Raw genomic sequence first — 22713 nt, forward strand, 5'->3', positions numbered from 1 at the left:
AATAACTACTTATTACCTCGTTGACGTCACTATCATTCAGCGTCATATAGCCCCGCCCATTGGCCTCAAACACTGCTCAGCTATTTCAAACAGCCCTCCAACAACTGGTTAGGCAACTGTGCTATTTTAATCTATCAAGATACGACTGCTTTTCAAATAGAAACTAAAATCAACAGAACACATATAAATGACCCACAGGCACCTATCTGGTGATGTAACCATCTATGAACAACAATCGGAGAAAAGAGCCCTACCCCCCCCTAAGAACACTACCACAAAGACTGGAAAACAGGAGGGAAAACTGAAAATAAATCTCACAACAACTCCAAAGCTGTCTTATTTACACAATCATTACACAAACACATGGAGAAATAGAGGTCGATTGTGGATGCTTATTTCTTGGTAACTGCTGGATTAAAAAGTTGTTGCGAATTGTATGTTTTGTATGTGCGAATTGTTGTCAGGCAATTCTTAATGTTCAAATCATTAGCACATTACAAATTGACCACAATGTATTTCTTATTATGCAAAACCTGGAGCAGGAAAAGTCTAAAAATATTCTAGTCTGTCTCACAGCAGGGATGAATACCATTCCACTAGTTGTCCCATCCCCCAGAGAGTGTTACTTCTTTTGAAGGGGAAAAAAAAAAGGTGGGTGGAGGTTAACAGACAAATGTCCATATTAAGCACATCCTGCTCATGTGGCACATGCAGAGGAAAACCCATGACGTGAGTGGAAGCCCTTGTTTCCTGAAGCCATTTAAAGTAACAGCGGTGAGGATTGCGTCAGAGTGCTTTCCACTTCCCTAAGTCCATATTTGGGCAATGGAATCCATTCCTCCCAATCGTAACATGATCAGAAACTACAGCGTACGTTTACGTCATGTAACGTTATAACTGGATATGGAGTGAATACTACATCAATATGACAGCTATAACAATACATTTTACTCTCGAGCATCAGCTTGAAAGTGTATTTAAGCAGATTGTAATTCTTAGAGAGAAACAGAAAGAGAGAGACCATTTTTTTTCCAAGCTACTTCCAGAGGAATTTGTGGTATGCAGGTGATTGTTTGTGGCGTGGCTGCAGTTCAACAAAACATCAGTTGCACAGGATATCAGGCTGGCATTTTTTAAATATGCTGTAACTATAAGAAAAATATCTGACTATGTGGTATAAATGCATAAAAATCAATAAGTAGCATGTGAAAGGAAGGAAAATAAAGGTAAATGTAATTCCTCGTTGATCAGTTGCCTCTCTTAAAGCTCCATTGTGTAATTTTTTGAGTTGATTCTTAGCAAAAAAACCTTTGTTCTTTCACAAATATGTCTATATATATATATATATATATATATATATATATATATATATATATATATATCATTCATGTGTAATTACTTCCACCAACTAATAAAAGTATTCTCGTACGTGTAGAATCTGCCATTCAGAATCATTCAGAATATACGAGCGAGTCGCTCAAATGGCGGCCGCCATGTTGCGCCTCCATCTTTAAAATACATTAGCCAAAGAGGGACATACCTCCACCTTTCGCGCTTTTACACTCAGTGGCACTGTGACGAATGCCAGGGAGGGGGAGAAGATTACTCGCGACAGCCGGCAGATTTGAAAACCTGTTGAAGATGGAGGATCACGTCTATTCTCTAGGACATGTAATGAAGTTAAAAAGAGAATTAAAACGACAACGCGACAGGCAAAGCAACAAGCCCAAAGTTAACATTGGAGTGGCTTTTCCAAGATGGAAAGAGCTCATAAGGAGCAGGGATTTTAAAAGGGACGCTGAAGTTGCCTGCTTTCTTCTCAAAAGGTAGTTCTACCTATTTGTGTAAACTCAAAGTTTTATAGTTGCTTGGCTAACTATAGCATGGTTGTGCATAACGCTAGAACGACGTCTAGCATACTTTTCCTCGCGTCAATGATGAAAAAGGATTGTCTACCTTGTAACATAAAAAAGAAGAAAGTAGAAAGTAATATTCAGTTGGTTGTCATATACAATTTCACCGCTAGATGGGAGAAATTCTTACACAATGTAGCTTTAAAGATACAATCTGACTGTGTTATTGTGACCAATAGCATCCCAGAAGAAGAAGAAGAGATACTTTATTGATCAGGGGGGGGAATTACATTACACATTTCCTCCTAACTTCTTACTGATGTTTTGAAACTTGGTTTTAGTTTCCAAATCATCAATAGAGGTGGAGGGAAACTTGTTTGTGGACATTTCAGTGCAATAATAGTTTGAAGAGTGCTCTCTTTTGGTTGTGCAATGGAACAGAAGCAAAATTGTGGAGAGTGGAGCTCATCAAATGAGCTACTAAATGTGCACATGGAGAGGAAATAACTCACACACTGCTACAGGCCTGTAGCCCTTGATTCAAAGCCTGGGGTATTGTAACACCCTTCATTTTTCTCTCCACTCCTAATCCCTCTTTACATTAGTTTCTTTGTTCCAATCTGAATCCAGTATCTAATGTGTGTCCTGCATTTCACATATGTCAGGCAACACATTGCCCTTGTGCCAGTGTGGGACCTCACTTAAAGTCTTTGGAAAATTTCTTCAGATGAATGTCATGTTACAACCAGTATATTTATGTAACAACTACAGTGGACTGCAGTCCTTTCCAAGATATTATGCCTTAAACATATTAATCAATGTATTTCCACTAGAGAGCAGTACAACATCACAATAAGCAGACAGATTCACAGCCACTATGGTATCTCTTTGCAGTCATATTTGGAGCCACTGACAAAATGCCTTTTAGCTCTGTTGTGGTCTTTATTTGCTAATTTGTCTGCCTGCCAATTCTTACTGGGTATACAGTACATTCAGTTTGTGAAAGTTCAATTGTACATTTCTTGCTAATGCTGCTAGGTAACCGAAAACAGCTTGGACTCAATCATTAATTAAATGTGCCAGCAACTAAAACAAAACAATATACTAAAAGAGGCTAATGTTAATATAAAACATATAGATCAATGGCTGTTAAAAGCAAGGGGGTAAGCGAGCATCCGGAAAGCGTACCTCATATGGGGAGATTCTGAGGATAACAAGCCATCACCTTCCGCTAGCATTCCATTGACTGCCATTCATTTTGGCGTCACTTCGACAGCGAATAACTTTACATCTGAAGCGTTTAAAGACTCTATTTGTCCATTGTTTATTTCTAAAGAAACACGACAATGTATAAAAGGCTCCATTACCCTGTAGCTCACGTTATGGCCTCGTAGTAGCCATTTTTGTAAAAATAGGCTCACGATTGTGTCATGACCACACGACTTTCTGTCACACAGTAGAGAAATTACTGTATAGTCAGGAGAAGCTCACAGGCAATTGGGGGGACGTGGAGGCATAGAGTCAAGAGAGAACCCCATAGAGAGTCCATGAAAGCATCGGAACAAAATATTTCAGCAACGTTTTGCTCCTGCTCCTACGCTCATGGACAGCTCTTACTCACACTCTCCGTCTCTGCAAGATTCGGAATGATTGAGATTTCTCTTGGCACAGCTACTAGAAGACTTACAAATTTCAGACAGGTTGCTCACGTCACATCTATGTCGTCAAGCTCAGTTTGAGGCTGCGCAGTATGCTCAGCCATCACCGGAAAAGTGCTTCTAATTGACTTCATTGGTCTCCGTCGAAGTGTATGGCATTACTGTGTCCATTTCTTTTACTGTCTATGGTTAAAAGCACACAGCACACAGGTGCGCGATCATGTAAGGATTGTATCATGTGGACGTGGCAACAGTTTTGCTATCATTACTTAGAATTCCTCATGGGGGAGACAGAAACTACGCACTATTATGGAATGCTGTTTTATTCAGAATTAAATAAATGACTAAATACATAAATATGCCTTTGAAATACATCATGAAATAAATAAATGAGGCAATAAATACATAATACATTTAATTATTTCATGGTACTTTTATTTCATAAGTCCACATTTATTTATTTCAAGAGACTGTTATTTCATAAGTCCACATTTATTTATTTACCTCTCTATTTATTTCCAGTTCTTATATACAAATCGGGGGGCGTGGCTATCTCTCACATTCAGAACAAGGTGAATGGGACTTCTTTGGCAGACAAACAACAGGACAATTTTAACAATTTTCGCCATCTTATGCATCACTAAATTCACTTCTGAGAACGTTTTAGGCGAGAAATGAACTGTTTAGATTTCGAATACAGGCAGTCTTGCGAAAATCGTTGCCGAATTGACAATTTGCTTCAAAGTTTTCGGAGTTGAGAAGCTCCATATAGTGGCGCGACAGCCAGCTAGTGCCTGCCAGGGCCGCTAGCTCGTTACTCGGAGAACCCGATGTAAGCTGGAGGTCTCAGACACACACACAGACACACGGCCACAGCGCAGCAGGCACAGGCGGGGGAGAGAGAGATACCTATTTCTCTTCGAGAAGAATTCCCATTCACCTTGTCTCACTTCACCTTCAACGGAAATGTTCAGTTTAATGTGAATTAGAGCAGTCGTTTGCCCGCTAGCTCACTTAACAACGCCTCAACTAATATGTGCTTTCCGACCGGATAGTACTTGTACTTTTTAGAGGAAAAGTACACTTCTAAGCAGTTCTAAGAACTACTCTCCCCCAAAATCTTTTTTTCCGTTTGCATTCCCACTGGCCAAGTGGCCATAGGGACTGGTAGGAGGGGTAAGGGAGTGACGCAAGCACGGCAACGGTCTTTATAGCATCGTCACTAGACCTTAGCGCCACATATAACAACAACAAAGCAGCATGGAGGAGGCCGTACATGGCCAGCAGTGCCTGCACCTCCGCATCAGTCCACTTTTCCGAGTTCCGCATTCCGTCCATTCTCGTCGTAATTCACGTAATGTTTTGCTCAACACAGACGGGGCTTTATTATACTCGGAACAGACCCCGCCTCTGCCTGCTGCACTGTGGACGTGTGTCTGTGTGTGTCTGTGTGTGTGTGTGTGTGTGTGTGTGTGTGTGTGTGTGACAGCCGGCGAGCCGCAGGACACGCTTGTGGAGTTTAACTTCGAAAAGACAGTTAACCACAGGTTCCCGTTAATCTTATGATGGACATGTGTTTTAAATTTAAACAAACGAACCGAGAGAGCGGTCTGAGAAACCTCCAGCTTACAGCGAGGTGTCTGAGCAGGACTGACCGAGCGACGAGCTAGAGGCCGGGGCAGGATGTGTGTTCTGAATGTGAGAGATAGCCACGCCCCCTGATTTGCATATAAGAACTGGAAATAAATAGAGAGGGAAATAAATAAATGTGGCATTAGGAAATAAAAGTCCACGGAAATAAATAAATATGGATTTATGAAATAAAAGTCTCTTGAAATAAATAAATGGGGACTTATGAAATAAAAGTCTCTTGAAATAAATAAATGTGGACTTATGAAATAAAAGTACCATGAAATAATTAAATTTATTTAATTATTTATGTATTTATTGCCTCATGTAGTTATTTCATGATGTATTTCAAAGGCTTATTTATTTATTTATGTATGTATTCATTTATTTATGTATTTATTCATTTATTTAATTCTGAATAAAACGACATTCCATACACTATAGCTTTAAATTTGAATTGCTAAGTGTTTTTTGCAGTCTTTTGCAGGAAACTTGTATTGGATTCCCTCCACTCAGTTGTCTTGTCTGCCTTTCAACACTAGATGGTGCCCTCTTAAGGGAGATTCAAAAGCTAACTTGATTCTGCGCTGGGCTATGCATTGTTGGGTGTCTGGTATAAGGCCATCCATGCACAGAAAAGGAAGAGAGTGCCAGTAGGTTATCTCATACAGTGCATCATTCTGAATGTGCTGATCTAGTCACATTTTCATCAGAAATAATCTTATATAGAGATTTCCAAGTTTCAGCCAAACCACCACAATCAAATCACCGTTTCCTCCCGACACACATTTTTTATTGCTTTTCTGACATTTCTTAGCACTTTTCAGATGTTGTCTATTTTGTATGTATGTATTTCTATGAAGCTAAATGTATTCTATTGTATTTTCTTCTTTTATGCCCTCTTAAACATGTAGTATGTCCTTGTGTATCTAGAAAGGCGTTCACCAAATAAAATGTATTATTATTTTTATTATGATGATTATTATATATATATATATATATATATATATATATATATATATATATATATATATATATATATATTATAAATCATTACAGCAGCCAAACAGTAGTTAAACAATTCTGAAAGTGGTGCTATACTATTGAAAATGAGTCATTGATACTTATTCTGTAACAGATTTTCACGTTTAGGAAAGGTAAAATCACCGTTTTAGATCATTTGAGGCAACATAAAGCCCTATTTCACAATCTTTATACAAAGTTGAGTTTGTTCTATACAGAGTAGAGTATGAAACACGTCAGCGAATACTGGCCTCATGAGGCAGCTGTCGTTTTGAATATGTACTGTATATCAAGTATGAAAGCAAAACTACAGCCAAATGAAGGCAGGAATAACTGTGTGGGGTGATATGTTCGTGAAGCATGAAAGAAACTGGTCATACACGGCAGCCTCCAGGTGGGATTACTGAAGTGTGCATGAAGAGAAACATTCAATAAGTAGCATGCATGTTTAAGCTTTTTATCTTCAGGTTTATAAAAAAAAAAAAGTGCCTACTTACAGTGAATTACATTAAAGTATTTCACAGTGAAAAGGAATTTTGCCACAGAAATATACATGAAAAACTTCGAGATATTGCTGTAAATTTATTTTTGAACCCAAGTTTTGGTAAAAAGGGAATGCTTGTTTTTTTCAAGGCAATATCCAATTTCTTAATGAAGTTCTAGTGAAACCACTAGGAAACACATTTCTATACATTTACTTTATTCCAGTGTCATGAATGAAAAGTGTATTAAAAACAACCAGACACCCAACAAGCAGCAGAACAGTTACATCCCAGTAAAAAAAGAAATATATATAGTCAAAGAGAAATTGTTACAAATCTTTTATTAAGATATTCATTATTTAATCCATTTTGACATTTTCTCTATGATTTGTATTTATTTATTTTACAGTTGTTAATGTGCAATTACCTTTTGATAATGTTGGGTCACAGTTACAGGGCTTTCACAAAGTTATTGGCACTTGGAACACAGAAAGAAATAGGATGAGCTTTACAGAATGTCCACTGGCGCTACAGGGTTACAGAGGGCAAGGAGCAGGGGCAAAGACATGGGCAGACCTATTACTGTACAGGAGGTGAAGAAGCGCCGTTTCTGGGTAAATATATACCTCATGCTGCGAGTGCACAACAAACAATCTGACCTCTATGTGCGCGTCTATATATAATATACAGTATTTATCTATACATGTGTATAATCATATTTATATATGTACGGTTTAGTGACAAAAGGTTCCCCATGCCGTGCAACACCTTATCCATTCAAGTGTGTAGGTTGACATGTTTTGTGAAGTGTAAACACGTTGAAAAGGTACAGAAATTACAATATGCTTAGAACATACTGAAAAAATAAGCATGGAATATCTCTATTCTCAAATGCACATAAAGTAAAACAACCACACTCACACACCTATTGCAGATAAAGCAGTATGCAAGTAGGTGGTGAGCGAGGGACATTTTGGACAGAGAACTTAACAATGGCTATAGGTAAAAAACCCTGAAAAGTACCATAACCATAGTTACCCTCTGATTTCACTAATAGACTACCTCTGTGAAGGACACAAATTTAGACATTTGAACAGTAATTTGCTATTGTCATATCTGGTTTTATTCCTTTATGCAGGGACATCCACAAATGTAGTAGCTATTAGGCCAAAGAAGATATTAAGAAGACAGAATGTCCCAAAAACTCCCTCAATTAAATTCAGAGGTCCTAGTGATTAGTCTCTCCTTTAATTCTGCACACAAAGTAATTATCTAAGAATCTTGAATTATAGTGGATTTATTTTGAAAAACCTTGAAATTAATATATTGAAAAATCTGAAATGAAATGTTTTTCTGTACAACATAATTTGATGTCCCAGCAAACTATTTCAGGTATTATGTTGACTTAACTATACTAATTTAAGTAGTGTCATAATTATAAAAAAACATTGGGGAAAACATGAAGATGTCAACTGTAAACTTAAACAGTTAACAGTTAAAAGTCACTGAGAAAAGGAAACGTACATATTATAATTCAGAGTTAACCAACTAAAACCACTGCTTTGCCTTTCTCTGAAACACATGAATAAACTTGTGGAAGTGAAACATGACACCAGCTGCAAGAAGGACAGGAAGCACAGCAGTCTTCAAAGATACCGGAGAGGTACGTTCGTGGGGGAGGGGGTGATCATGTGGCATCTACAGTCAAATGCAGAGCTTACTGAGGTATTGTTGTCATTACCCTTTACAGAATACTTATAAGGTACTGCACTTTTGCTGTCCGTAAATCATCAGGTCAAACGTTTCAGTAAACTCATCCTTTAATCAATAGTGAAAATAGGCTGAGCTTCATCTATCATGTTTCTAGCTGTTGTTTTTTCTCAATAAGATTGACTCAACTGCCTTGAATAAGAAGCACCGATTCCTTCCCGGTTTTTACCCTGTACCTGTCTTCAGAAAAATAGAACGTCTTTAGAAAGCCCCTCCAGAAGGAGAAAGCAATCAGTCGTCTGGAAGAGCATTTCGGGTTAAGAACACATTCCTACGTCACACCCCATTTTCACTTATATCCATCTGAAACAGGAACAATGAAGCCCCTGTGGTGACCTCTTACAGGTCATTCAAAAAGCTTCTAGCAAACAAACTTTCACGTAAAAAAGAGGTCAGTTATTGACATTTTATAATCAGACGCATCCAGCAACAAAAAGGAAGAACACTTGGGATTTAACTCAACAGTCGTCTTGATTATTTACAGTAGGAATGTGTGCCACTTCTAAACAAGAAACATGCAGACATGGGAAAACAAAAACAAAGAAGACAGATTCAACCTAACGGGGTTCAATTGCTACATTTCTCAAAAGGTGCATGAACCTCTGGTTTTTCTCAATAAGGTGCAGAAACCTCCACTCTCAAGGAAGATACAAAATCATGTTAAACTCTAAAATAAAACTGTCAGCCATTTTGAGGTGGTGCATTAGATACATGAATAAACTACATACTTAAAAGACACAGCCACGAAATACAGGCTCTCCTTTACCAAAGAACTATTTCCCACACATGGATAGTACCATAAAGCCTATTTTGCTTTTCAAGCAGTATTGCCTCCTCATGACATCACTGTACCCACCAAGCTTCTGCTCATTGATTTCAAATAAAAAGGCACGTTCCAATATTCCATAATTATTATTATTTGACAGCAGTTTTTTTCCTTGTCAATAATTTCAGTACAAAGAAGAAACTAACTGAGCTGTCAGATCAATAACCTTTATATTTCTACAAGTAATTTCAAAGTTGTGGGCAAATGTTTTGTCGAAGGATGCAAACGTTGGGGGTTCGCAACCTAACAAGAAAAGGTTATCATAGACAACAGTCAAGCCAGCTGAATCAGTCTCACTATTCATTTTAAGCTAAGCTGAGGATGAAATGCTTCAAATTTAGCAGTTCAACTGCTCATTCCATCACTCTGCACTGTCAAATAAAGATAAAAATAAATGACTATGGGACTTATGATTATACTGCTTTATTATACTTCTTTTTTTATGCAAAAATAGCACTTTTCCTTATTTGACAAGACCTCTTTCAATAAAACACGAAGATCTGAGAGATTTTAAAACAACCCCTTTCACTCTCTTTGCTCACACCGTTCTAGGCATGGGCACTTGTATAAATATAGTTTGTCTTCTAAAAATATGACCATCTTTGATTACCTGTTGCCCTTTAAATTTTCTTTACAATCATCTCAGTAAAAAGCTTTCCCCTTCTCTCTGGATCACTTTTTTCAGTTCATAGACAAGAGAAACATGCTAAACATTTAGAAAACCGAGAAAGATGAGATACATTTCTATAAGACACTGCACAGTGAAACACTCAGGTGAGATTCTCTGGTCTCGAGAGAGGTGATGTGGTGAAGAATACTCGCAGGGTGATGAGTGGAAGAGGAAAGGAGAGGAAGTAGGAAGGTAGTGTTAATGTTTATTATTGTATCTATTTTAAAATTTAGTTCCTTTTTCCTAGGCTGGAATACAAGTTGTTAGGGTTGCATAAAGAAAACTGCCACTGCCACTTACATTCAATATACTCGCCACCTCTACTCCTAGCCTGTCTATCCAGCCATCCCTTCCAACTCCCCACACCACCTACATTTCAGGGAATGTATGTAATATGCAACAGATGCGCTTACACACCTAAAAAAGACAAGGGGAGGCAGAGAGAAAACCCTCTCACTCTCTCCCTTTCCTCAACTAACTCCATTGTACAGTCATAAAGCAAAAATTAAAATTTTCATGTCCTGGTTACATCAGGGTAACAACTGTTGACCCTAGCAGTGTAGTATAGACAGTCAGATGTGAGAGATCAGCGTGGGCCAAAGAGCGAGGAGGCAAGCAGAACTGGGGAATACTTGTATGTGTGTCACCAAATTTCAACTTTCCCCGGACACAATGTTCAAAATAACGGTCCTCCGTCCCCGCCCACACCTGGTAGCGATTCACCTGAAGAGCCACCTGACTCCATTCCGGCACCGCCGGCGGCCTCCACGGAGGCAGAGTCGAAAGCTGGGTCCGCCCCCAGGGTGTCGTCTTCCATTTTGACGCCGTCGGGAAGGTAAGCGGTGTAGGCGTCGCTCTCAGCCATCAGTAGCTTCAGCTTGGGGATCCAGCTCTTACGGACCACACGTCGGGCGTTGGTGCACATGTCAGCAGCGATGGCATTCATCTCGCTCTCTTTGAAGCTAGTGGCAAAGTTCTGGCAATAAACTGAAAAAAAAAAAAAAAAAGGAAGAAAAAAAACAAACAAAACAAGTTAGTTTGTTATGTTGTGACCTACGCCTAAGACGAGAACTAGTGTCATAAGGCAGACAGGAAGCTAAACAACAGAAACAATGGTCATGGGAAATGTTTTTAATGTTAAGCAAGTGGAATACACATTACTTAAGGCTCGATTAAGCCGAAATTATACTGTGCATGTGCGCGAGTGTTCGCCAGGTGTCTGCATGGCATATAGTCATCAGAGGGTATATGTGTAGGCTCTGTGCGGAGGTCTGCGTACCGCCAATTCTTTGCGACAGCGCAGGCTCATGACACAAAGTCGCCTATTTGCGAGGTGCGAGGAGAATTTCAGCAGCGTGAAGTATCAGAGCTCCTTCTACTCACACTGCAACAATTTTCTGGTCAATTTGGGATTATATCCCAAGATTGGACTGTACTTCTAAAATCCTTAATCATCTGAATGACATCAGAAATGTCCTACATTCATACACACTTCAGTTGATGTTAGCAACAAATACTGTATAACCATGTCTCGAAGTTAAATTTTAAGAGAGATAATATCCTGCAGATCATAAAGGCACTGACACCGATTTGTAAATGGGGCAGCTGATCTCTTCGACCATGTCCTGCTGCCTTTCTCATTTCACTAATGTGATGTAGGGAAATGTGTTCATCTTCACAAAGCAAGCCGAAATTTCAGTGAGCAATCAGTTAATCTGTTAGCTTTTCTCATAAATGTCTGAACACATTATCACCTATATACAAGCACACAAATGTGAACATAGTTGAATGTTGCTCTCTAGTGGTCACTGTGGGCTATTACCTAATGATAATCATAAGGGTGCAGTAGGTAGCAAATCTCCCCTTTGCACTTTACTCCAAAAGTAGACTAAAACCAGACTTGTTTCACTGTTAAATGAACTGAGACATTTAACAGCCAATCATTAAATTCAGCAACAACGTTCTTTGCAATATGCATATAGTATATGTAAATATGTAAAATATGAATGCATGTACAGTACATTCCCCTCTATCTGAACCCAACTTCACAAGCAAATGTGCAAATTGTTTGCATGCTTGTGGACAAACACCCTCGGACTAAAAAACATGTACGCTCACATTTGACCGCATGCAGAACTCTGTTGTCCAGGGGCTTGCGGCTCGGGTCATTAGTTGACGAGCGGATGCCTGTTCCACAACTGTTGGCCAGAGTATTCCTGATGCATCAAAAATAAGAATGAGTTGCACAGAACAGAAGAAAACAAAAATAGTTATATCCCTCTAATGCCAGCAGACAAAAACAAATACATTAATCTCTGTATTAAAATTGAGCTTTTGCTAACTTTACATGAAACACTTGCAGAAATAGACCCAGAGACAAGAGGAACAAACCTGTCAAAGAAGGCAGCCAGCAGCCTCCTAAGCAGCACCTTGTGTCTGGTCCCTGCGCTCACATGACAGTTCATTAGCTGGGCTCGCGATATATATACAGAAGTACCTGCAAAGAATGCACATGCAATGAATATCAACAAACAAATGAACCACCAAACATGATCAGTACTTATCAACATTTATGACTCATTTGTTGTCTCGCTTTAGGACATGATTGATTTGTTCAAGTTCAGATTTTGTAGGTCGGATACTAGGCTCGGATCGTATATTGATTATTGAAGGTTTAATCAGAAATACTATCAGAACTAAGATGTTAAAGTATGTTAAAGTATGTCTGTTATAATAACAACCTCTAGAATGTGCGCCCTTCTATGCATTCATTGGGTGTAGCTCAGTCCGTGGGCAGTTGGGTTGGGAACTGGAGGGTCGCTGGTTCAAGTCCCCGTACAGACCGAAATACGGAATGGACTGGTAGCTGAAGAGGTCCCAGTTCACCTCTTGGGGAATGCCAAGGTGCTCTTGAGCAAGGCCCCGAACCCCGCCCCCCCCCCTTGCGAAGACATTTCCATTAAATTGATTCTTCTTCAATCAATTGTTCACACTGTTTAGAAATGTTTGTTCATGTCACTTTAACTGTATTGCTATTTCAAAGCCCTGCCAGACGCTGAGCCACGCTGCCGCCCAAAAACGATCGCCCAACCCTATCATGTGCAGTAATGATGAATCATGAAATCTTCACTTTAAATTACTGGAATGTAAGGAGTATTTGATAATCTAGTGGCAAGTCTGATTCATATCAAACATTGTAGCTGTAGGTGGAGAGTGAGGAGGCTGTGGTTTAGGGACATGCCATAGTTAAGAGTTTTGCTTCTTGCTATTTCTTTTCTGTTTGTTCCGTTTATTGCTCTATATTGAATTTGCATCTGTGTCACAGGTTTCATAATGGGTAAAGTTTAGTCAATTTAATATTATTACGGTATAACACATTTTTTGTTGTTGCATTTTTGCCTTTTTCTTTTAAATGTACTACTACCAAACAATACTAGCTTGGTGTGTGTTACCTCCCTCCTTTTCTTTCTTTATTCATGTCTCTACAGTTCTCTCAGTCACACGCACACACTGCATTGAAAGGTATGTAACCCAGCCTGTGAGGTAACACACACATTGTCACAGGATGTCCTTGACATAAACACAAGGAGTCAAATGTGCAGTACTGCCATGTAATCTGCATACCAATGCCAAGGCCAGTCATTTGAGGACAGCTTCCTCTAAATACGTGCATACATATCATTGTCATTTGCCTTGCCAGATCCCTTGAATGAACAAACATTGGTATTGGTATATTGCTACATGTACATTTTATAGCTCAAGTGTATGTTTCTCTACTATAGACATACATATAGCTTCCAAATGGTTAAAGACCTTTAACACAAAACCGAGTCATTGAGCATTTTACCAGCTCCTCTAAAACTCTATCCTATAAAAGTCCAGACTGATTTCATGAAGTGGCGAATGTATGACATGCCAATTTGTATGCCATTATCGGCGTTTTATCAAGACACATACTCGCTTTTTAGCGTGTTTAGCAACGCCGTTTGGCCTCCATTGACTTACATTACCTTGCGATTGCGTGTGAATTGACGCCGTAGCGAGTAGTAAACTTTCACCCAGGAGAGCGGGGATCGTGTCCCGTGTGAGACGTTTCCTTCGTGTTCCGCGCGTGAGGTTTCCTTTCCACGTTTGTTCTTTTCCTAAACCCAACCCGCGTGTGACTTTTCCTAAACCCAACCGTAGCCTCGCGATAACACGCCACGTGGCTTTAGAAAGTGGCGTGTATGTTTACGCTGTGATGTTGCAGACTGCCGTCCGCTGTATACAGTGTAGACATACACGCGGATAGCTCAAAATGCGTACAGATAACACGCCACAAAGAGGCGTGTATGTTTACGCGAAGTCATGATGTCATGTTGAAAAGTCTGTCTTTTGAAAAGACAGGTTTCTCTGAGAACACACATGCACACACAAACCATACCTGAGACTAACTCTAGTTTCTCAGCAGGGTCTCCTTCCTCGTACAGTTTGGGATGACAGCGGTTGCCTATCTGAGCGATGAGTTCTGCGGGGAGACATGTAAGGTCTCTGCCTCGCATCCGACCCCGTGTCTCTGTGTGGTCTGGTAGAGCCTCAACACGTTCACCAGCTGCTGGAGAAAAACAATACTGCAAAATTAGAATAGAACTATATCACTTTTAGGGTGCACAGTAAAATGCCTGCTTAAACCAGAAAAACATCAGGATTACTATTAAATCCATTCAAATTAAATAGGAAATCTCAGCAGAGAAGGCAAAAATGATTTCACTTTCACCGAAAATAAAAGTAGGCATAAACATTAGACTACATGTTCTCTGTCTTTCAGGTGCATTTACAAGTACTATTCTGTCTCATGTCCATTACCTGCAGCTCCCATGTTGAGCATGCTGTACATAGTATACATGTTGCAGATTTGCCTATACTGCTCTTCAGCACATTCATCTGTCCCCTCTTCCTCTTCTTCATCATCATGGTAGCTGATGGGTGAGTCACTGGCGTAGGTGCTCAGGGTGCCGGGGCTGGCGCCCTCTGACATGCCGAGGCCTGCTGCAGAGCTCCCGTTGGTGCCGGTGCCGGCACTGCCACTAAGCCCGCCACTGGCCACCATGCCCGCCAGGCTGGTTACGTTGGCACCCATACCCATGGCCAGTCCAAGGGCCCCGGGGCTCTGAATGGCACTGCCCCGCACCGCCTCCTGGGAATAACGGGCTGCCTTCCTGGCCCCACCGCCTCCCCCTGAGCCTACCCCGCCTCCATCTCGGCTGCTGCCACCCTCCCATAGCCGCTTGGCTACAGGAGTGCAGACCACTGAGTATGGGGTGGCTGCTTCCGGCTGGCTAGCGGGCTGCTCCGTCTTCACTCGTGATACCAGAGGGAGCGGCGTCAAGCAAGAGGCAGGCCGGCCTGCACCGTTACTGGTCTGCGTCACAGGGCTCTGGGGCTCAGAAGGTGGGGGCTCAGAAGGTGGGGCCTCCTCAGCGTGCAGGCCCTGGGAGTCGCAGCTGGGGGAGGAAACCTAAAAAATGAATGTATATATTAACTTTGTGTCAGCATACAGAAACACACTGATGTACCAACAAATGTGTTTTTGCTCGTAGCGTTTTGCCATGCTGGTGGCTGGGATGAAGGATGGTCAGCCTGTCCGTCCAACAGCATCTCAACAACCATTGGCTAATTTTCCTTCACATTTTGTATGATTATTTATGGTTTTCAGTAAATGATTCCAAATGATTAAGTGACCCCCTCCCTAGCTAGAACCATCGTCACACTATAGTTTGACTTCCACAATCACTTTTGACCCATGAAAAGGTATTTCAACAACTACAAGGCAGGTTGCCCTTAAATTTCCTTCATGCTTATATTGCCTTTTCAAACTCTGAGCACAAGATATATTTCAATATTGTTCCAACTGGAATAGACACTTTATTTTAAACACATTTCAGCCTTACCTTTAGGAAGAACTCAGTGCCTTTTTCCATGATCTGTTGGATCTGCAGGAAGCCTGCAGTATACATTAGGAGAAACTGGTCCCCCACTGTCATGCTGAGACGGCCTGTGTAGCAGAAAGACAAAATCTGCTGGAAGCTCTGGGGCTGCACAGCCGACGGGAGCTCCACTACGTTTGGGCTTGTCTCATTGCTGCTACCTCCTCCACTATTGCTGCTGCTGAAAAGGTCCCGGAAATAAGAACTGCTAGCAGCCAGCACAGCTCGATGGGCCTGAGACAAAAGCAGATAAGAAAGCACCACATTAGAACTTTTAGGGTAGTGCAAATGTAATATTCCGCACAAGATCATGAACTGAGAACTTAAACAAAATAAAATATATTTTAAACTTCAGAAAAGTGTAAATGGCATGGTTCTGTTCCCAGTCATGTATTTGTGTTTTTGTTTAATAAGTCTTTAATATATGAATCCTAAAATACTATTTAGAACTTCTCCTAATGTTCTTGGAAAGAAAGCCATACTTAAAAAAGGACAGCTCTCCTACTTGGGGGACATTAAAATATTGGGACCTAGAAAAAAAGGTTACAGGGCAGAAAAGGTTAAGAAAATCCAACCAAGACTCAGGGCATTTAAATTGGGGGCAATCTAACCCATTACCTTTAAAAGGCTAAGTGGGAAATTGCATGCAATTAAAGAGGTCCAGTTGTCATTTCAAGTAAAGACTACAAGAAATGATTTAACTAATCGCCAAACCTTTAGCCAGAGAGGAAGAATTTAGCTAAATATCTCTCAACATTATACTAGGATGAACTGCTCTCTGTGAAAGTGTATCATCATTCCAGGTTGGTTGAGCCACCCCAGATACAAAAAAGAAAAACGTTACGATGTCTGCCCCCCACTTTCAGACTGTCCAAACAGCACTTCTTTTGAAGTATTTTAGCATTCCATCCTCCATGTAACATGGCTGCCATGGAGCCACAGGGCTAATTGTTTACATTACACCCAAGCCTTAACTTCTCTAAATTTAGCCTTGACTTTAAATATAAGGTTAATTTCCATAATAAAAACAGTAACTCGCTGTCTCATCAGTACCTTGAAGGCATGGCCCTTGACCACCACAGAGACATCGCAGTAGAGGCCCTGCAGCCGCTGCTCATTCAGACACTCTAAAACATTGTTGCCAAAGTTTGGGATCGCCATCTGGAGGGTCTGGGCCATGGTGCGCCTACGCACACCACCAAAGGGTCTTGTTGGGAAATAAAGACACAGAAGACAGAGAATGAAACGAAAAGCGGGGAAAGAAAGAGGAATGACACAATTACAATACATGACATTTAAACCCCATCCACACATAAACTATGTGTATTAAAATGGTTAACATACAGTAGGTTCAACTTTACATGGCAGTATCAGACTGTTGCTATTTATACCTTGAGTCATTAGGAGTAATGTGTGGGACTCCTACTTTTGGGGTCATTGAAATATTAGGACCTAGAAAAGGTGTTACAGGGCAGAGAAGGTTAAGAAAATACAACCAAGTTGAGTTGGGGCCATTTGGAGTAGGAGTGTTTGATTGTAGCGTTTACACCACTTTGTCCAGAGCAGGGTCATTGTCCCAGGTGTTATAAAATGGGCAGGCCCATTCACAACGACAAAAAAAAAAAAATGTGGGGAGGAGGTGTAATGTAACAAGGCTGTGTTAAAAGACAAAAAGCTCAGGGAGAACAGACCTAAAACAAAACAGGTGAGGAATGCCAGACTCTTACATTAATGGACACAATAAAATGGCCTCTTTAACAGGGATACATGAGTCTTTAACAGGGATACAGTAATACCAAACAAACTAAATCTAATAAAAGTCTATTTGTTGTTACTACTAGGCCAAATTTGTAATAATGAAGCACTTCAATTTTAGAGAAAAGAATTCCTGAATAACCATTCTATCCCTTGGCATATCCAATTGACATAGACCACAAATATTTCTTCACACAGTCCTACTGAAGGCGTTTGGCAGGCTCACAGGACGTTGATATTTCAAACAAAGTTTTGTTGAAACCGCCATGGATAATCTGCATTGCATTAATTCCTATACATCACTTCAGCCTCGCAGTAGTGGTTATTGCCAGGAGCGGGCTCAGTAAAAGCCTTTTTATTTTCTGTCTTCTATGAGCTATAAAACAGATAACTGGGTCATGGTCTGTTATTCTATGTTGGAAAGTGTGTGGCCTAAACAAACACCACATTGCATGTTTCCATTCACTTTTATAAACAGCCAAAGACAAACATACCCCCTTACTATGCATGTCAATGTTGAATTAAAAAGAAGTTCCCTCTGCTGTGCTGAGCGGTTATGAACACTGTAACTGCTTGATTATTTGAGAAAGTTTTGTATTCAGTGTCAGGATATGTAAAGACACCAGATATTTTCTTTTACGTTTTAGATTTGTAGCCATGACCTCATTCTGTACAATAGCATGGGGAGAAATCTACTTTTCAGTACAGGGATTCACATGTATATGCATTGTATGCCCTTCTGTACCCACAAGCACTATATAACCTCCACAAATACAGCTAGGAATACAACAGATCCATTGATAAGCCTACGTGACATTGCATTGGTCATAAACCTTTACTTCAAGCAGAATACCAGTCAGAAGTGTTTTCACATATATCCACACCGATGAGTACACAGGCCTAGATAAAGCTGCTTTTCACACAGATGCTTTACCACCTCAAAGTGTTTCATGAGTACAAGCCACACACACACACACACACACACACACACACACGTAGATACATACCAAACAAAGACAATCTCTGATACTGTGAGAACAAACTGATTGAAGCCCACCCTGTAAGAGGCACACAACCAACTTTGGTGTGACGGACTGATGAGGGCTGGAGTGAGCCGCCCCATCATATCCAAAGCCTTTCATTTGGGACCTAGCCAAGCTCCAGGGTAAAGAGAAATGCTCTCTTTGTCTCTGTCTCACTCAAGCTCCCTCTCCCTCATACTAAAACACAGATGCGCACACACAAACTCAAACAAACCCACAAAAGGCACACTGAGTCACACACAGACATTAGACAATACTGCTTGTTTACAGTTTGGCGAGCCGCAGTAAGCACACATGCGTGCACATAAAGACACACAAACACAGGGCTGAGAGCAGGGTGTGTTTGCACAGTTTGCCCCTGACAGTGAAAGAGAATGTGACGTGTGTGTGTGTGTGTGTGTGTGTGTGTGTGTGTGTGTGTGTGTGTGTGTCTTTATGCAGTAAGGATGGGCAGTGAGGCCTGCAGAGATGAGAGGGATCATCTCAGGTCCTTATTCTGTAAAATAAATAGAGTGCAGCAAAGTGAACGAGTGAAATTCACCCTAATTCACCCTGTGTCTTATAAATACCAACCAGCCTGCTGGGGAAAGTAGGTCAAACATACAAACATAAGGGCTATGTTATGATGGGACGGCTGTCAACATATTTCAGAACTTATACTTGTCCGACTAGTTTCCAATTGATCCACTTCTAAAATTGAAAGAAGCATTGGCTCTGACACTGCTGTGTGGGTGATTACTGTGGAGTCATTGGTGCAGTCCCTTCTATAGGCATTTCCTGGTTCTCATGTGCCCATGTCTGCATGGCTGTGCTTCTCCTATCAAGTCAAGACATACAGGCCTGATTTGTGGTTGGATCCTGAATATAAAGCAGCACATATATTAAAGCGTCTAAACTTCTTAACTCCATATTACTGAGGCTGTACCATGTGAGTGTTCCCGACTATAGTCTGCCTCTGTACCGAAAATGTTTAAACGGGAAAGAATGCCGGGTAATGGGGAACAGATAAGGAGCTCGTTAACACACCGCGCCGTGTGCCAGTCTACCCGCCGGGAGTGCTCCACTCTCTGCTGACACCGGAGCCGGGAGGGGGGCGACACAGGATGGCAGCAAGCCCCGGTGGTACCCGGGTGAGGGCGACGGTGTGCTCCTGTTTACGTGCGGTCAAATGGCATTCAAGTATATTCATCTTAAACCATCTTAAGCAGATTAGGCGGTCATAGTTCGTCCCCCTTTCCCTCTTGTGGCTGACAACGCTGAAATGTTTGATGCTCTTTCCCATCCGCAGCAGGCCTATAGAGGTAGCTAATGGCTAAGCTAACGCTACTGTTAAATATTTTGGGTTCGCCCCGGCGCACCATCCACCTCATGCACACTCAGCTCAGCAGCACAATGTCAAGCATTTCCGCAATAGTCCACACTTAATATATAAACAAGACACTTACTGCCTTGCGGACGAGGTAGCTGTGCTGCGACGCCGGTTGTCAAGCCCAAATGTTGCTTATTTAAATATTTTGGTGATGGGGGAAATCGCTCCCCCTGCCATTCTCCATTCTACCGACATCAACAGGTCATCCCAGGACACGCAGCAGCTGAGGGCGAGCCAGACGGAACCAGTGCGGCACGGAGCGGGGGGTGGGAGCACAACAAGGCACAATTCTTATAACCGGCGCTCGCAAGAGCAGCCGTGCCAGAAAACCTGACTGCCATCACATTTTCACATATTTGAGAGAAGAGCTGAAATTAACCATTTAACTCCAAACATTGCACTCTACGCTGATAACAGGATACATTTAACGTAAAAGGCTGGAACGGCTAAAGAAAGTTTAGGACTGTGCCAATTTATACCCTTCCCCTAAGCGGCATAGGCCTAACGTTACTTATCCCAAACTTTGATTGTCCCGTGGCGTATCTACTGGCCGTTCGCCATCAACACGAATCCACGGCGTTAACTAAGGACACCGGCACAGACCCCTCTACTCCCTCCTCCTCCTCTGCCGCCGCCGGCAGTGAAACCTTTAGACTATACCCCGGCAGGACGCCTCACACAACGGCAGGCAAGACACTCACCCCCTCGTTGGGAAGTTAACGCAGAGCGTTGGTTTAAAGGAGGAGACGCAGCGATCTCTCTTCCCGTTTTTCCTTGCTCCAGAAAGCCATTCAGTGTGAGCTAAACGCCGATAGCAGAGCCATCGAGGGTGATACAGTATCCCAGGGGATTGCGGAACACAGAGCCACTGATCGCACGGAACATAAAAGGAGGAAGACAAGCATGACGCGCTCGTCATTCAATCGGATGATCGTTTCGAGAGCAGCCTCAATTTGGGAAGACCTATCCCACGGCGTAGACTGTTTGCGCATTGGCACAGCAACAACAGCAGCAGCAGCAGCCTGCAAGGGAAAACTGTCACTCTCTGTGCGATAGAAGTGGGAAAAGTAGGCCGTGCGTGTGTTTTTTGTGTGTGTGTGTGTGTGTGTGTGTGTGTGTGTGTGTGGGCTACTTATTTAACGTGAACCCGGCGCACGTATAGGGATAATGCCGCGCCCTTGTTGGTTGTAAACAAGTGAAGCATTATGTGCAAAATACAGGCTGCTATGACCCATACCTGCTGTGCGCACCTGTGATATAGCCTACGGCTTTCTCCATTAGGACGTAAAATCTACATGGGCACACTGTATGGTTATGCTAGAACTCTTGACCCAATTCAACAACAATAGCTTATACATTTCTGTATGCATTCAAATCCTTTCTGTGGATCTACTTGCATGCATTTATTATGAAGTTGGAGGCCCAGCAGATATTAAACCACAATATTTCAAGTGTCAACAATACACAAAAATAGCATGGCAGCAATTACTGGGAATGTGTCGGCCATGTACAGGAAAAAAAGTAATCCGTGACTTTCTTGGAACCAGAAACCAAACATTGGTTAATGGTTACACTAAACAGCCCTGGGAAAATACATTTGCCACTGGAAACTATGCTGTTTTTTGTCATGCATATCACTCATAAGTGTCTGTGCTCATGTTAGAGACCAACATCTCAGAATGCAGTTTTAAGTTTAAGTAAATCTTTAGTCACTGGATTGTTTTTTGTTTTGTCTTGTCTGTGTATATTTCATGTGTTTCATTGGCAGAGGTCCTGTCTGTTATAATGTATATCCATTTGGGTAAAGGCTGATAAGATGTTAAAATACTGGTGATACAACTATGATCTCATAAACTCTTAATTGTGATTTCAAAGAGAAAATATCCCCTAATGGGGCAGCTGTAAGTCTCTGTTGAAATTATGCTAATGTTAATGTAAAATAGTCCCACAAGTGAGTAAGTGTCAACTCATGGCATCATCTTTTTAAGTCACAATGTTTTGATTTAGCACATGTGTTGACTACACCTCGTGTGTGTCTGGTACAGATTTGATAAGAGAAAACTAAATGATTTATGGTTCTCATTTCAAATTACCCCATATGTGTCTTTTTTTATTTTTTTTATTGTAAAAACCCCAACCATGTTTTACAATCACTAGCTATGTGGCATGGCCTTTTGAATGTCTGATGTTATGATGTGAAAATTCCCTTTCAGCTAAAAAAAGAAAACTCAGTCAGAGCAAGTAGCAATCAAGTAAGCTGTTAAAAGCACGGTAAGAGACAAGAGATAAGAAGAAACACAAAGAGATACTTGACCCTTTACTGTGTCACATCTAAGTCGTCACTAATGGAGCCAGTTGAAGTCACAAAAGTTAAATGGAAATCACCTGAATAAGTGATCATGTAACAGGAAGTTTCAACTGCTGGTTAGTCAATAAGCATTTTCACACTCCACCTAATTCAAATGCCTCGGAAGGCTAATGTTGTTTTGTCAATAATGTAACCGAGTGAAAGTTTGACTCCTCTTTATTAACGTCCACAGCTCCACAGATATAGCGTCTACATGCCTGGAGTTCCCGCCGTACATACACCACTATTTCCGGGGGCCGTCTCCAGAAAGCCACTCATATTACTGTAACACACTAGGGTCAAAACACTTAACAGTACCACT

The 22713-nt window shown here is 41.2% G+C and overlaps 1 protein-coding gene across 3 annotated transcripts; it reads right to left on the reverse strand.

Moving 5' to 3' along the window:
- Window positions 1–6762: 6762 nt before the first annotated feature.
- On the reverse strand, window positions 6763–21139 carry nacc1a (nucleus accumbens associated 1, BEN and BTB (POZ) domain containing a). Of its 3 annotated transcripts, XM_078268745.1 has the most exons (9): window positions 20746–20833; window positions 20121–20267; window positions 16931–17084; window positions 15842–16111; window positions 14757–15408; window positions 14335–14505; window positions 12303–12408; window positions 12030–12127; window positions 6763–10898 (listed from the first exon to the last, which is right to left on the reverse strand). In XM_078268745.1, the coding sequence occupies exons 3-9, from the start codon at window positions 17054–17056 to the stop codon at window positions 10588–10590; spliced, it is 1734 nt and encodes a 577-aa protein (XP_078124871.1). In that variant the 5' UTR covers window positions 17057–17084; window positions 20121–20267; window positions 20746–20833; the 3' UTR covers window positions 6763–10587. The 3 variants fall into 3 exon arrangements, with proteins under 3 accessions (XP_078124871.1, XP_078124870.1, XP_078124869.1); XM_078268744.1 differs by lacking the exon at window positions 20121–20267 and having other exon boundaries at window positions 14335–14502; window positions 20746–21139; XM_078268743.1 differs by lacking the exon at window positions 20121–20267 and having other exon boundaries at window positions 20746–21139.
- Window positions 21140–22713: the final 1574 nt, after the last annotated feature.

This window comes from Sander vitreus, chromosome 15 (assembly GCF_031162955.1).
Source record: "Sander vitreus isolate 19-12246 chromosome 15, sanVit1, whole genome shotgun sequence".
Classification (NCBI taxonomy): domain Eukaryota; kingdom Metazoa; phylum Chordata; class Actinopteri; order Perciformes; family Percidae; genus Sander; species Sander vitreus.

Bases quoted from the DNA above. Each gene is read 5' to 3' on its own strand.
- nacc1a (XM_078268743.1), bottom strand. From the start codon at position 20,963: ATGACGAGCGCGTCATGCTTGTCTTCCTCCTTTTATGTTCCGTGCGAT. The intron at 16,112-16,930 runs GTACTGATGAGA...CTTTTGTCTCAG, and splicing joins TCAAGGGCCATGCCTTCAAG to GCCCATCGAGCTGTGCTGGC. The intron at 15,409-15,841 runs GTAAGGCTGAAA...TTCATTTTTTAG, and splicing joins GCACTGAGTTCTTCCTAAAG to GTTTCCTCCCCCAGCTGCGA.